Consider the following 16,610-nt stretch of genomic DNA (forward strand, 5'->3'; position numbering starts at 1 on the left):
ATGTAAGAGTTAAATATAGTATATATTTGTTGTATGGTCAAAGGAGATAATTATCTTCCTAAATTATAGATTATAGCTCCCTAGTATATTGCCATATATATTATAGTTAAATTAAAGGAAATAATTAGCTTGATCAAAATGATTTCATTAACTCACGCCTACCACGAACATGTATGACAACATATAGTGATCATATATGGTTTCAAACGGCATTATATGACCCCGAGATGTATCCCCTAAAATCTTAATGCTTTTCGACACCGCGCTCCGAAACATTTGAAATTTCTCAAAAAGTGTGGATATTAGCTTTCAATTTTATAATTTTTTGACTTTTTTTCACCCGGATATAAAAATTGCCGAAATGTTTACCAAGATCCCTAATACCCTCCGAGAATCCAATTGGGTGGGTGAAACCATCCAATTTGCCTCTAAACGACCAATTTGCCGGTTTACAACTTGCACCGATTTCATGAATTCAAGCCTACCACAGAACATTTATGACAACAAATAATGATCATATATGGTTGCAAACGACATTATATGACCCCGAGATGTATTACCTAGAATTTCAAGACTTTTCGACACCGGGCTTCGAAGATTCCAAAAATTCTCAAAAAACGTGGATATAACCTTCAATTTATGAACTTTTTGACTTTTTTTCGCCCAAAAAAAATAATTGCCGAAATGTTTACCATGGTCTCTAATACCCTCCGGGAGTCCAATTGGGTGGGTGTAACCATCCAATTTGCCTTTAAACGACCAATTTACCGGTTTACAACTTGCGCCGATTTCATTAACCCGAGTCTACCACAAACAATTTATGACAACATATAATGATCATATATGTTACAAATAGGATTATATGACCCCGAGATGTATCCCTTATAATCTAAAGGCTTTTCGAACCGAGCCTCGAAACCTCCAAAATTTCTCAAAAAGCGTGGATATTAATTAGCCTTCAATTCTGGAATTTTTTGACTTTTTTTCACCCGGAAATAAAAATTGCCGAAATGTTTACCATGTTCCTTAATACCCTCCGAGAGTCCAATTGGGTGGGTGGAATCATCCAATTTGCCTTTAAACGACCAATTAACAAGTTTACAACTACCACCGATTTCATTAAATAAAGCCTACCACGAACATTTATGACAACATATAATGATCATTTATGGTTCCAAACGGCATTATATGACCCCCGGATGTATCCCCTAAACTCTTATTTTTTTTCGACACCGGGCCCCAAAACCTTCAAAATTTCTCAAAAAGCATGAATATTTAGCCATCAATTTTGGAATTTTTTGCCTTCTTTTCGCACAGCCAAAAAAAAAAAAGGTATACCATGTTCCCTATTACCCCCAAGGAGTCCAACTGGGTGGGTGGAACCATCTAATTTGCCTTTAAACGACCAAATTACTGGTTTACAACTTGCACCGATTTTATTAACTCAAGCCTACTACAAATATTTATGACAACAAATACTGATCATATATGGGTCCAAACGACATTATATGACCACGAGATGTATTCCTTAGAATTTTAAGACTTTTAGACACCGGGCCCCGAAGACTCCAAAATTTCTTAAAAAGCGTAGATATTAGCCTTCAAATTTTGAATTTTTTGACTTTTTTCCGTCGGAAGTAAAAATTGCTGAAATGTTTACCATGGTTCCTAATACCCTCCAACAGTCCAATTGAGTAGGTGGATTCAACTAATAATTTGCTTTTAAACGGCTAATTTACCAATTCACAACTTGCACCGATTTCATTAATTCAAGCCTACGAACATTTATGACAACATATAATGATTATATATGCTTCCAAACGGCATTATATGACCCCGAGATGTATCCCCTAAAATATCAAGGCTTTTCGTCAATGGGTCCCGAAACCTCCAAAATTTCTAAAAAAACTTGGATATTAGACTTCAATTTTGGATTTTTTTTTTTTTTACTTTTTTTCGCACGGAAATAAAAATTGCCGAAATGTTTACCAAGGTCCCTAATATCCTTCGGGATTCCAATTGGGTGGGTGGAACTATCCAATTTGCTTTTAAACGACCAATTTACCGGTTTACAACTTGCATCGATTTCATTAACTCAACCTTACCACGAATATTTATGACAATATATAATGATCATATATGGTTCCAAACGTCTTTATATGACCTCGAGATGTATCCCCTAAAATCTCAATACTTTTCGACACCGGGCCCCGAAACCTCCAAAATTTCTCAAAAAGCGTGGATATTAGTCTTCAATTTTTGAATTTTTTGACCTTTTTTCGCCCAGATATAAAAATTGCCGTAATATTTACCATGGTTCCTAATACCTTCTGAGAGTCCTATTGGATTGGTGGTAGTATCCAATTTATCTTTACACGGCCAATTTACCGGTTTATAACTTGCACCGATTTCATTATCTCAAGCCTACCACGAACATTTATGACAACAAATAATGATCATATATGTTTCCAAACGACATTATATGACCCCAAGATGTATCCCCTAGAATTTCAATACTTTTCGACACCGGGCCCCGAAACCTCCAAAATTTCTCAAAAAGCGTGGATATTAGTCTTCAATTTTTGAATTTTTTAACTTTTTTTGCCCGTAAATAAAAATTGCCAAAATGTTTACTATGGTCCCTAATACCCTCCGGGAGTCCAATTGGGTTGGTGGAACCATTCAATTTTCCTTTAAACGGCCAATTTACCGCTTTATCACTTGCCTGAATTTCATTTACTCAAGCATACTACGAACAATTATGACAACATATAATGATCATGTATGGTTCCAAACGGCATTATATGACCCCGAGATGTATCCCCTAAAATATCAAGACTTTTCTACACTGGGCCCCGAAACCTCCAAAATTTCTCAAAAAGTGTGGATATTAGCCTTCAATTTGGGGTTCTTTTGACTTTTTTTGCCCGGAAATAAAATTTGGCAAAATGTTTACCATGGTCCTTATAATACTCTACGGGAGTCCAATTGGGTATGTGGAACCATCTTATTTGCCGTTAAACGGATAATTTATCGGTTTACAACTTGCACTGATATACCGGTTTTCAACGGCCAATTTAGTTAACTTGCACCGAACCCGTCTTGAAACGAAATTGACCCTAACCTGTCAAAACCCGAATTTAACCTGACTTGTTACAAACCTGACCTGAATTCAAACCGACCCGAATTTAAAATAACTTGTTACAAACCCGACCCGATATCAACCCGACTTGTTATTAACCTGACCCAAATTCAATCCGACTTGTTATTGACCCGACCCGAATTTTATCAGACCTATTACTTACCCGACCAAAAAATTCAACTTGATCAGTTACTAACCCGACTCGAAATTAACACGACTTGTTATTGACCCGACTTAAATTCAACCCAAATTGCTTCTGACCCGATTTCAAATCACCTTAAATGCAATTTAGACCACCTTATTATTGTTGATCAAAGTATTTTGTCTAGGGAGACGAAGTCGGTCTAGGCCCGGAGCATCACCCTCAAATTTAAGAGTTAAATATAGTAATATTTGTTGTATGATCAAAGGAGATAATTATCTTGATAAATTATAGACTATAGTTCCCTAGTATATTGTCATATATATTATAGTCAAAGGAAATAATTAGCTTGATAAAATGATAGTTATCTATTTATAGTTAGTTGAACCCGAATATGACCTGACTTGAAAATGAACTGACCTGATTGTAACCAGCAAATTATTGACTTGAACATAACTCGTCTTGAATCCGAGAATGACCCGACTTTGAAATGACCCGCAATCCGCAAATTAGTGATCATTTGAACCGAACCCGACTTAAACCTGAGAATGACCCGACCTGATTATAATACGCAAATTATTGACTTGAACTGAACCCGACTCACACCCGAGAATGATATGACCTGATTCTAACCCGTAAATTATTGACTTGAATCGAAGCGGACTCGAACCCGAGAATTACCCTAACCTGTTTTAACCCATGAAAACCCGAATTAAACCCGACCTATTGTTCACTCGACCCGAATATAACCCGATTGTTATTAACCCGATCCAAACCCGATAAGAAGTATGACCGGACGTGACCTAACTCAAGCATGACCCAACCCAATCCCGACTCGCATAGGTTATGGAATTAATCCAAATTGACCCAACCTGAGTTGACTCGACCCAATCTTACCCGACCCAAAGCCAACCCGTTTACCCGAATCGACAGCTCTATCCGTTACAAAGTTACCCCTAAAATGAGCAAAAGTTACCCCTAAAGTTGCGAAGTATTTGTGTTACACAATTCCTTTTAAAACTACAAAGTATGTTTTTTATTTTAAAAACAAAAAAACTACAAAGTATATCAGTATGTATATGCTTAATCATATCATTCTGGTTTAATATCATTAAAAATTAATAAAATTTACAATAATTAAATTATTAATTAAAATCCTAAATTCCTAATAATAATAATGAAGTTTTGAATTGAAGCTAATAATGTAAATTTTAGGTTCAACTAATCCCCACTACTTAAGGTTATGATTAATAAGAATCTGGTATTTAAATTGCAGTTTAATCAGTATTCCAGAAAATAATAAGTCTATAACTTATTTATGCTAGTTAAACAAATCCTAATATGACTAATTTGAACAGGTCGGTCAACCAAAGCAAAATGTATTATTGTGTTTGATGAAATTTTCTCTTTTGTTTCCTAAACTTGTTTGATGCATATTTGAGTATTTTTCTCAAGAAAATGTTTATTATAAAGTATACGAAGTATATCATACTGATGGTGACATAATATATGATTCGACAAGGAAACATAAAGCAATTAGGGTATAAATATATAATATAATAATATTATATGAACAAGTCAATTTATTACATTTTGCTCAAATACTAGTCAATACTCAGTAGTCACTATAATAATTTTATGCAATACATTTCGTGATCTTAAAGCAAGACAAAGAATGGATGTTTCATACATTCATATTAAGTTTCATAGACGATGACTCGAGTCATTGCATGTAATATAAAATTAAGCTTTTTTTAAAAAAAAATTTAGTCCGGGATAATAAAATAGTTTGGACAAGAGGCGAAAACATATGGCGGGGTATAGTAGCATACGGTACAGATTAACTACATACAATGTACTATGTACTATTTAATTGAGTGAGGAAGGTTTGACTAGCTTAGGTAAACAACCCAATCAACAAAATGAAAGAGGAAGTATCTACGTAGAAGTGAAACAGATGAATGATTAGTTAAAAGCAATAATAATCAACTCTTGTTTGTAAGCATTATTCTAAGTAAAAGGCGGTGTGCATGCTTCAACTTGATTTGGACTTGGGATAATAGTGCTATTAAACTAATCAAACACAAACTAGACATTTACAAATGGGGTTGTTATCTTTTCATTCATATTTTGGAATTAATCACCAATTCACCATCCAATTTTTAATTCTTTCTATATATATTGTTTTTATTAATTATTAGTTTGGATATATTTATGTAATTTCAGATAAATTTAAATTAGAAAAAACTAGATAAAAGCATGTACAATGCACGGGTCTTTAATACATTATGATTAAGCTACTGTGTTTACGTGAATAAAACACGGACTAAATCCAAATGTATTAAGAAATTATTCGATTGAAATTAAATCTAAAACTATGAAAAATTTCTTTATTAATATACTCGTATGATGATAATTAATATTCAAACATACCAAAACATATAAGTAGATTCGTATTTAATTAATGGCAAACAAATCCTAACATAAGTTCTATATAATCCATTACAGAAAATGATAAGATTGAATGGCTTGTTTGTGGTTGTTAATTTTGACTAATTAGTTTATTCATTATTCATTTAATTTGCTGTCAATTCATCTAAATTTATTTTATTAATTAATTAATCTTTCATTCTCACACGAGGAGGATTTTAGAGGAGAATTTATTCAATTCATATATAGAAGGGTTTGTGAGTTTTTTAGAGAATTTTTGGACAACATGAGTACATGACCCACCCCTCTTTGCATTGATGTTAATGTTTTTTCCGTGGCGCATGTCCATCGTTCCCTATCAATATCTACAAGAGCTTTACAAGTGGTTCCCCCACCTCCACTTTTTATTAACCAAATTATTTTCTCCTTTCGAAAATAATAATCACATATATATATATATATATATATATATATATATATATATATATATATATATTATTATCGAAATTTTCTAAAATATAAATATATATCATGATTAGATTTCCATTCTTATCTTTCTATTAGATGGGATATTGTACGTAAAAAGAATAAGAGGATGATAATGAAACAACTTTTATGAATTGAAGGGTATTGTTTTGAAAACTTGATAAATAATACTGTAGTATTTAATTATCAAAGGACAAGGACAACAACAACGTGAATATGTGTCAACTAATTTTGAACTTAGAAATTAGGTAATGTAATGAGCTTTGAGTATAAAAGTGTTTAATGTGCTTATTGTCTATTTAATTTATAAAAAATAAATTTTTTGGTTTGTATTATGTGTTATTTTTTTCTTCTTGAAAATCAATTATTATTTGACATTATCAAGCTTTCAATGAGTAGTACTAAGCTATAAATATAAGGTCAGAAAATACTTGAATATGTTTATAGACCTTAAGTCCTTAATCCTCCAATCTCAGAACATAAAAACAAGATATATGAAGCATGAAAGCTACCATGCAATGACACAAATGTAATTGACTAATTTTAGAAAATAAAAACAAGATATAGATATTTTGTAACATTACTTCATATAATAATTTCTCATAATATCACTAGCTAATTATTGATATGATGTCTCCAACTAATGGCACATATTTAAAATTTTGTAATTCTTGTAATCTTGTATACATAAAAAATAATAATAATAAAAAAAAAAAACTCTAAGATAAATCAAAGATAAATGTTACAAGGAAACAAATTTTTTGATACGTCTTCCACTATATGGCACTATTTTTTTTTTAGGAAAAAGATGGGTGAAGGGTTTTATCATTGCAATCCCAACACCAATTTCTTTTATTGAAAAGGTCAAATTTAATCATTATTCTACCATAAAATTATTGCAATATAGGCCATGTACAAATTAATCAATGATAATATGAAGCTAAGTTCTAAGGGTGTGTTAGTGTGTCTCAAATAAAAGTCAGGGGATCTACTAGCAATTTACTTGAGTTTAATTCGATCAAAATGCAAATTGAGTGAGTTAGATGTAACTTGGTTAAGCTCATACATAGCCCAAAATGTACATAATAACCCACATTTAGAATACGTAGATTTTTATATTAGAATTTTTAACTTCAATTAGATTAGACTAGAGATGAGATAGACTGAATTTTCTATTCTATCTAAGATTTAGCTTTCCTCGAAAAAAAAAAACCACTAAAGCTCAAATATAATAAGCGATCAGACCAAGCCAGTGAGCCACCCCAAGTTCCAAAAAACAAGTGTTAAAATAAACCCATTAATGTAAACTCGTATGTAGAACTTTCATAAGCTAACTAATCCATGAACTCAATACATGTCATTATAGCTATGTTTGGTGCAATTGGAATGTTTTTTATTTTATTTTGTATATCTCATGAACGCAAATAATATGTATATGGTGAGATTGATGATTGAGTTTGAATTTTATCATTTAGGGTATATTCAGATTATTTTCATTTCATTTCAGCTCAGCTTAATAAGTTCAGTTTAGTCAATTAAATAGACCCTTACTCGTGTTTGTGGGATATACCTCAAGTGACTTATGAGAGACTCGGAATTGTTTAACCTATCCCTTCCTTCGGTCAATCAGAAAAGGCCCTTACTCGTACTTGTAGGATATACCTCAAGTGACTTATAAGACGCTCGAAATTTTTTAACCTTTCCCTCCCTCCAATTTTGAAGGAGTTTTGCTGGTTAACTCAGTCTAGTATATACCTTATTGTCTTATTGAACTTAATTGGGGGCTTTGCACAACCTTAGCTAAGAAATTCCAAATTGGCAGGATTAAAATTTAAAAACCGAGGACAAAATCAACCGTACATCCATCAATTACCATTTGATTGGAAAATTAACCCAAATAAAGCTAGACGGTTAATATTTATCCACGTCATCACTCAAATTCACCGGAAATGCCAAAATGAGAAAAAGCATGATAGTGAGAGAATCCAAAAGCCGGTGACTTTATTTAAAAATTAACTGACACGTGTCTGTTTTACACTTGTACACACTTAGATATTCATTCACCTTATGGGTCCCATCTCGAATTTCCCTTTTTTCCTCTCAAAATTAAATTCCAATTCCAATTTCCATTTACATTTCATTAGCATTTCAATTTCAATTACAATTTCATTTGCATTTCCACAACGTACTAAAAATGGGAATAAAATTAAAAATTTTAAAAATAAAAAATATAAAAAAACTAATCTTTTTGACCATAGCAAAAGGAGGGAAGAAATTTATCAAAGAAAAACAAATTAAACAAAGAAAAGTCTTCCTTTTTCTCTCTCTTTTTTTTTTCTTACAAAAATAAAATAAAATAAAATGGAATTATAAAATTAAAAAAATATAATTGGCGTTTATCTTTTCATCTTACCGTCGCTTTCAAATGTGGGTTTGGTCTTCGTCGTTGGGCGGACATAAAAGGGAGAGAGGGGTACTAAGCTTTGAGTTGGTGAATTTGTTATAAAGCTTTTTCTTTTTGCCCATTTATTTCATTTGCTCAAACTCTCCTAACTAAGTTAACCAACTTTAATTCCTTCCCATTTAACAATTTCTTGAGGTATGTTTCTCATCTTTCTGTAATTTGGTTTCCTATTGCCTTTTTAGTGTTTAATTCTCTGTTGGGTTGTTGTGAATTTCATTAAAGTTTTAATCTTTATGCTTGTTTGTTCATAAAATCCTAAAGGCGGTAGTGATGTAGACGAGATTTAATCCGGGTTGGCGGGTCTTGGGTATTACCCGAGACTTGCCAACAAAACTAGCTGTTACTATATGGTACGGAATATTAGGTTGTGATTTTTTATGGGCGTTGTTTGTTTTCAAAAGTTGTCAAGAATCTGAACATGATTTTAGAGTTGATGTTGATTACTAAGTAATGAATTTTTAAGTTTTTGAAGTAATTGCATAATTGCTAACTTTGGTTAGTTATTGTTGTTGTTGTTGCTGTTGTTTATATTGCAATTTGGTTGTTGAGAATGAATGATATGAGCAATAATTTAGTTACTTTTTTGCTGGATTTTCAGTACAATGAATGTTAATTTTCTTGCTGACAAGATGGTGTTGTCAGAAATGCTGTATATGATTACATGTTTATGATATTTGGAAGAGAATCTGAAAAGGGTTTTTGTCAATGTTTTTTTGTTTTAGGATAAAGAGAACTTTCCATGTGCAGTGGCTCAAAGAGTAAAGTTTTAACTGCTAAGGAGGTGATGGAAAGTGAGGATTATAAGAAAGATTCAATTGAGGATGAACAGAAATCTGTACTGTTGCTTGAATTATCAGCAACAAATGATCTAACTAGTTTTAAGGATGCTGTGGAGAAAGAGGGTTATGATGTGGATGAAGCTGGTCTTTGGTATGGGAGGAGAGTTGGGTCTAAGAAGATGGGTTTCGAGGAGAGGACACCGTTGATGGTTGCTGCCATGTTTGGGAGCAAGGATATCTTAAACTATATCCTTCAGACTGGTGGTGTCGATGTCAATCGAGCTAGTGGGTCTGATGGTGCCACCGCCCTTCACTGTGCAGCGGCTGGTGGGTCCCTATATTCACATGAGGTGATCAAGCTCTTGGTTGAATCTTGTGCTGATGTTGACCGAGCTGATATTAATGGAAATCGGCCATGTGATGTGATTGCTCCTTGCTTCAGTTTCTCCTCGAAACTGAAGAGGAGAACCCTTGATATTTTGTTGAATAAAGGTGATCAGGGTGAAGATGCTTGTGGTGATCAAATAGAAGAGGGGCAACAACAACAACAGCTAGAGGGTTTGTCACCCAAATCCTCGAGTGATGGGAGTGGATCAGAGAGGAAAGAATATCCTATTGATCCTTCTCTCCCTGACATAAAGAATGGAATTTATGGAACTGATGAGTTCAGGATGTACACCTTCAAGGTGAAGCCTTGCTCAAGGGCTTACTCTCATGATTGGACCGAGTGCCCTTTTGTACATCCCGGGGAGAACGCAAGGAGGAGGGATCCTCGGAAATACCATTACAGCTGTGTCCCATGCCCTGAATTCCGTAAAGGCTCATGTCCTAAGGGGGATGCTTGTGAGTATGCACATGGCATCTTTGAGTGTTGGTTACATCCAGCCCAATATCGAACCCGTCTTTGCAAAGATGAGACTAATTGTGCACGGCGTGTGTGCTTCTTTGCACACAAACCAGAGGAGCTCCGCCCCCTGTATGCTTCTACTGGCTCAGCTGTTCCTTCTCCGAGGTCATATTCATCGAGTGGCCCTTCGTTTGATATGGGCTCACTGAGCCCCCTTGCCCTTGGTTCCCCTCCTGTGATGATGCCATCTACTTCCACTCCACCAATGACTCCAACCAGCGCTTCTTCTCCCATTGGAGGGGCTGCTGCTTGGCAGAATCACCTTAATATCACACCTCCTCCTGCCTTGCAGCTTCCTGGTAGCAGGTTAAAGGCTGCCCTGAGTGCGAGGGATATGGACATGGAGTCTGGTTTGCGCCGGCAGCAGTTGCTGGATGAGCTTTCTGGCCTTTCTCTATCCTCTCCGACCAGCTGGAATGGGGAGATGGGAAGGCTTGGTGGTTTCTCCCTCTCCTCACCAACTGGGGTGCAGATGCGCCAGAATATGAACCAGCAGCTCCTTTCAAGCTATTCTTCTGGCATGCCTTCCTCTCCTGTGAGGGGTTCATCTTTTGGGATCGAACCCAGTGGCTCACCTGTTTCAAACCCAAGATTGGCCGCTTTTGCTAAGAGGAGTCAGAGCTTTGTCGAAAGGAATGCTGTCAATCGGCTGTCATCTCCTGCTTCTAATGCTAGTGTGATGCCTTCTCATCTCTCAGATTGGGGTTCCCCTGATGGTAAAGTGGACTGGGGTGTTCAAGGGGACGAGCTCAATAAGCTGAGAAAATCTGCTTCTTTTGCTTACAGAAGCAACGGCAGTAATACAGCTGGTAATCCCAATCCAATGCGAGCTGCTGGCGATGAGCCTGATGTTTCTTGGGTTCACTCTCTTGTAAAGGATGCTCCTCCTGGGAGCTCAAATCAGCTTGGATTTGAAGAGCAGCTGAGAGATCAGTATCATCTTAACAGTGGTATGTCGGAGAGGTTCCCGCCTTGGGTGGAGCAATTGTACATGGAGCAGGAACCAATGGCTGCTTAAATACCTGATCTTAACATTCAATTTTAGTATTAAAATTACCAAAAATTTTAGTGCTTATCTCACCAATTAGTAGGTTCAAGAAATCGAAGAACGTACCCGAAGGGGAAGTATAAGCTGAAGCTCAAGCAGAGAATAAAAAGAATTCTGCTGATACATTCAATAGGAATTCCAGGATAATTACAAGTAAAAGTATTCTTTTTCCTACATTAATTTTATTGAAGTTATTTATTATTATTTTCTTCTTTTGATATATTGGGAGTCTTGGAGATGGATTATTATCAGAAAAGGTTTTGTGCTGAAGGTAGTGATCAGTATCTGCATCCCTATCTCCCTATGAAGATGGTTGCTAAGAAAACAAAAACAGAGATGTACTGATAAATCAATTGATTCTTATAATTGTATTATTATTTCTTATTTGTATTATACACAATATATGTATCCTTTCAAGCTAAATTCTAATAAATAAATAAATTAATTAAGTTAATTCTTGTCTACTTTGAAGTTTCTTCACTTAGTATTACTGCTAATTTTTTCCATTGCTTATGTTTTATTTGATGCTTTATATGCTCATGCTGTATTATTCATCATTACAATTATCAGTCAGTAATTATCAGCAGTATTATGCAAACAGTGTTGATCACAAGGCAGATTCTTGCGCGTTACTCATCCGTTGTCCACAGGAAACACCACTTCCCGTTCATTAAAAGCATGTCAAGTCGGAAGCGTTCATCATGAACCAGAATCGAATTTTCGAGCTGGAAAAGTAACACTCTTTAATCTATACAGTCTGTTGCTCAAAAAAAAATGTTGTTTCAGCCAGGATATGCCTGTTTCATATCTTATAAGTATGCCAATATATGTTACTTGTTCCATTTGTCTTTGTTGAGTAGTAGTTGTTCTTGTTTGATCACTTTATTTATGCAAGTGTCATTAAACATTCCTTATGACACCCAAAAAAGTTATAACTTTGATGTGTAACTTTGTTGTTAAAGGTAAAACATTAGATCATTTAGCACCTAAGGAAAACTTATAGACTTTAACTTTACATGCCCAATTTTTCCTTATAGTGGGATGATCACTAATTGCACAAATGTTTGGTTGAGATTTTTTTTTTTTTTTTTTTTTGGGTGATGATGTAGTTATGTGGACCAGTAGTTATCACATAAAAAAATAAAAAAGATTTTAGTGTAGACAAGTTAGACAAAATTCCTTGGCTAATGGTCATGGTTTTATGTGGATATATTCAAAGTTGTGATTTGTGACTTATAAAGCATAAAGCAATTCTTGGTATTTCATACCTTTTTCCTTTGATAATTGGATTAACAATTCTACCCCTCCTTTAGATCTTACAAGTTATAACAACTCAAAAATGAGTTCAATGGTACTTTGATGTGTATTTCATACTTGATTTATTACTCCGAATCTCAATTAGGTAATACTCTAACCATGCTTGGTTTTAACGAAGTGTGTGTATTCACATATTATGCTATAAATGTTTTTAACAAAGTGTGCAGACTTAAACATTGGGAGAATTGTGAGATTAACCATGATTTATGTTCTTACTCATAAGTTTTAACAATCTTGTTAGAAGTCGTAAATAATTACTCGAAACAAAATATAAAAAATGGAGTATTTACTATTGAACATAATCACGCATGCAAACCTTAATGAACCATCATCACTGAGTAGCTATAAGTTTGATAGAAATGACGTACAAGAAATTAGGAATTAGATATTGAATGAATAGCACAGACAACTTTTAGTGCTTGTAATTTGATGCATCACCATCACAACAAATACTTGTTACAAATTGTGTTAGTCATAACCTAGATTTTCTACCATGATGTTGTCTCAATGTTAGTTTGTTCAAATTCTTTTTTGAAAAATACATTTTATACCTAATTTTGAACAATGATTTATTCATATTGGATAACAACATAGGATAATAATGTTGATAACTAACCTGTAACTAATTTTTTTTGTGATTGGTGACTTAGATTTATGAGAAGAGGTTGATTTCATTTCTCATATCATTTTCAATAATCTAATTAATTATGATATTCTTGGTTATTTTGACGGGATATTATTTGAATGAAATACTTTAATATATATATTCAACGTTTAATTATCATATGTGGAGAACCTTCATATGATAATTAATACGAGTTCTTAAAAACCTGTATTTTGATTGGTTTAGTTCATGAAAAATGAAAAGAACACATTTGACTAACTTATAATTCAAAATTGGTATCTACCAAGTACAATATTAACAAATCAAATACTTTGAAGTTAATCAAACAACAATAAATTCAACATTTTCCTTCTTTAATTTACTATAATTACTTCTATAATATATTATTATATTTATATACACAATAGTGAAGGAGCATTAGGGTGGGGAGAGTAACGGGATGCTCCCCATCTTGAACCCTCGAGTTAGAGATCACTAGTACAACGATTTTCCCATTCAAACCCGTTCACCTAACAAAAAATTTAAAAACGTATACAAGAGTCAAGATAGTTAAAGAAAAAGAAAATCAAATGGCTTGGCATTCAATTTCTACAAGTTGATCTATTAATTCACTAACCAACTGGTCAAAAATTCTTTGACTAAAATCTAATTCAGTATCTTCCAACTCATCAGCCTTCAGTAATATCCTGTACTTCCAATTTGAATTATTTACCTCAGCTTCAGCTAATCTGCATATTTTCTTCAACATTTCTATATTTTCATGTTTCTTGTAATCTCTTCTTTTTAACCCAACATTTCTCTCATTACATTGAGATGAATTATTTCTGCTAAAAGATTCGGGCTCTCCCAATTTTGCATCTTCTTCTATCAGAAAAAAAAGGAAGAAATTAAAAAAAATATTGCACAAAATATGAACTTTTTAATTATGAAAAATACAAAAGTAAATACCTGATGTTGTAAATTCAGGATCACTGATGAAATCAGTAATGTGATCAAGAACAGAAACTGGGCTAGAATTATCTGAATCACACTCTACTTCATCTTTACTTTGTCCCAAAAAAGTTTCATTCTTTATCTTTTTTCTTGATTTATTTCCATCCAATTCCTCTTTTTTGCTACTATTCGTATCTCTAATAGGAGAAAGATGATAACTTTGCTTGTGATTGTCTAAAATGGCATCAATTTTGGGAGAATTTTGAGGTGACAATTTCAAAGTAAGCCTCTCTTCATTTGAAAATACTCTGTTTTTACTCTGTTCATCTCTGTTTCTTCTCTGTTTTTTCCCACATTTATCTCTTCTCCTTCTACGCTTGTGCCTTTTAACACCCTCTTCCGACTCTTCAACATTGGGATCTTTCTTTTTAAATCTGCCCCTTTTATCAAAATTCAAGATGAAGAAATCATCGTCTTCGAGCTCGAAGAAATCGGGTGTTTCCCTAAATGAAACAGAAGTCTTAACTCTCCTATGCTGCCCCTGCATCTCCTCTGTTTCTCCTCTGAAATCCTCTGAGTCCATTGATTTACTTCTCGGAATCGAGTCCGTAAACTTCTGATGAAATTTTGAACTAAATTCTAATTCCGGCATCGAATCCAAACCCATTAACCTTGCTACTACATTAGGAGTGACTGCACCATCTACAACGATCGTCTCAATCGTCGAGTAATGTTGTTTCTTGTTTATCTCAATTGGGTCAGAAGGATGAGTTGGGAGACTCTTGGAACATAGAATTCTGCTCAAAACACCTGAAAAACATCCAAAGACATTGCTTTTACTTTTGCAGAGGTTTTCATTGAAAGAAGAAGAAGAAACAGAGGAACAAGAAACAGAGGTTGAAGGAGTGAACTTCATTTTTTAGAGAGAGAAAATGATTAGAGAGAGAGGGGAAGAAGAAGTTTTTGCTTAATTAATGCTTTTGGTGTTGAAATTCAAGTAAAAGGAATGAGAACATGCAGAAAAAAGAAAGATTAGTGAGGGAAGAAAAGGAGAAATTTGAATGAAATTGTCATCATAAAAAAAAGGAGGCAAAGGGTGAAAAAAAGCAAAAAGATTATGTTGGATCAGTAAAAGAATGGTCAAAGTGAATTGGGGATTATTTTTTATTTTTTGTAAAGTTTTTTACTAGGGTTGGCAAAAGAATAGTGTGACTAGGCTACTATTCTTATTGATGTAATTCTAGGATTAGTAAGTAAATATTAATTTTTTAGTTTCTCTATCTAATGAGAAGTTTTCATTTTTATGATTAGACTTTAAATTATATAAAAAAATTTCAATAAATATTGGTAAATTTGTCTTACTATTTAATTTATATCACTCATAATTTTTAATTTTTTTTAATAAATTTTATTGATGCATAAATTAATTATCAGTTGTAGACTAGTAGAGGGATTAGTAAATAAATTAAATTTTTTGAGGGCTAGTAAATAAATTAATTAAAGTATGATTAAAATGGGAAAGAGTTAGGAAGAAAATTTGAATGTTGTAATGCTACTTTTACATGTTTGATACAGTATAAAAAAACAAAGATGGCGGGTTGATGATTTGAAAAAAGTGATGTGTATAAAATATTAAGATTCTAAAAATGCCCTTTGAAGTGTCATTTACTTTGTGGAGAGTTTGACTTTAATGGTGGAAAAATAGGGATAATTTAGTAATTTAAAGTTGAATTGTACAGTTTGTACTACCAATTAGGAAGTATTTTGCAACAGGAAGTTGTCTCCTTTGGCTTTATTGGTAGGGACCTCGACCAATTATATTCTTGGAATTTCCAACAAGCCTTTAAATGGTTTTTGTCTAATGTATGGTGAGATTAGATGAGGGTAAGTTTGTCCAATGGCAATCTGGCATGCTTATTTACTCATAATCATAATGATTTGCCCAAGTTTATATCATATTCAAACTTAATTATGTACGGACTAGTATTTATTTTTGTTTTTAGATTTTGGTCTAATTAATGAAATGTTGAGTTTAAATTGACCTAAATATTGAAGTGTTGATTAACTTTACAAATGATTTTTGTAGGTCGGTTTGAAGGAGGATGAATGTAAGTTGCATTTTTATTATGATTACAATAGACATACTTAAATTAGTACGAGTACTTTATATTTACAAAATTGATAAATATTTTTTTTAAAACATAAAATGAAACAAATCCTCATTTCTTTCATTTGTAAACTGTCAACAAAAAAAAAGTTAGGTATGGGAGCAAATTTCAAATTGAGCCAAACCATATTAGATTTGAATCATGCTAAATCACAATAATTCTAAGTTTT

The 16,610-nt window shown here is 33.4% G+C and overlaps 1 protein-coding gene and 1 pseudogene across 3 annotated transcripts; one reads left to right on the forward strand and one right to left on the reverse strand.

Moving 5' to 3' along the window:
* The first annotated feature begins 8,565 nt into the window (after positions 1 to 8,565).
* LOC145624658 (zinc finger CCCH domain-containing protein 66 pseudogene) lies at positions 8,566 to 11,862 on the forward strand (annotated as a pseudogene). The gene is made up of 2 exons (XR_014110469.1): positions 8,566 to 8,799; positions 9,387 to 11,862. The product of XR_014110469.1 is annotated as a zinc finger CCCH domain-containing protein 66 pseudogene (transcript).
* A 1,819-nt stretch (positions 11,863 to 13,681) lies between these two features.
* On the reverse strand, positions 13,682 to 15,339 carry LOC145620904 (uncharacterized). 2 transcript variants are annotated; one of them, XM_081675645.1, is made up of 2 exons: positions 14,289 to 15,339; positions 13,682 to 14,201 (listed from the first exon to the last, which is right to left on the reverse strand). In XM_081675645.1, exons 1-2 carry the CDS (start codon positions 15,187 to 15,189, stop codon positions 13,906 to 13,908), a joined length of 1,197 nt encoding a protein of 398 aa, XP_081531771.1. In that variant the 5' UTR covers positions 15,190 to 15,339; the 3' UTR covers positions 13,682 to 13,905. The 2 variants fall into 2 exon arrangements, with proteins under 2 accessions (XP_081531771.1, XP_081531763.1); XM_081675637.1 differs by having other exon boundaries at positions 13,682 to 14,204; positions 14,289 to 15,336.
* Between the last annotated feature and the right edge of the window lie 1,271 nt (positions 15,340 to 16,610).

Source organism: Chenopodium album, chromosome 3 (genome assembly GCF_948465745.1).
Source record: "Chenopodium album chromosome 3, dcCheAlbu1.1, whole genome shotgun sequence".
Classification (NCBI taxonomy): Eukaryota; Viridiplantae; Streptophyta; class Magnoliopsida; order Caryophyllales; family Amaranthaceae; genus Chenopodium; species Chenopodium album.

Coding starts and splice junctions, on each gene's coding strand:
- LOC145620904 (XM_081675637.1), bottom strand. CDS start 15,189: ATGAAGTTCACTCCTTCAACCTCTGTTTCTTGTTCCTCTGTTTCTTCT. Junction 14,205..14,288: donor TCCTGAATTTACAACATCAG/GTATTTACTTTT, acceptor TTTTTCTGATAG/AAGAAGATGCAAAATTGGGA.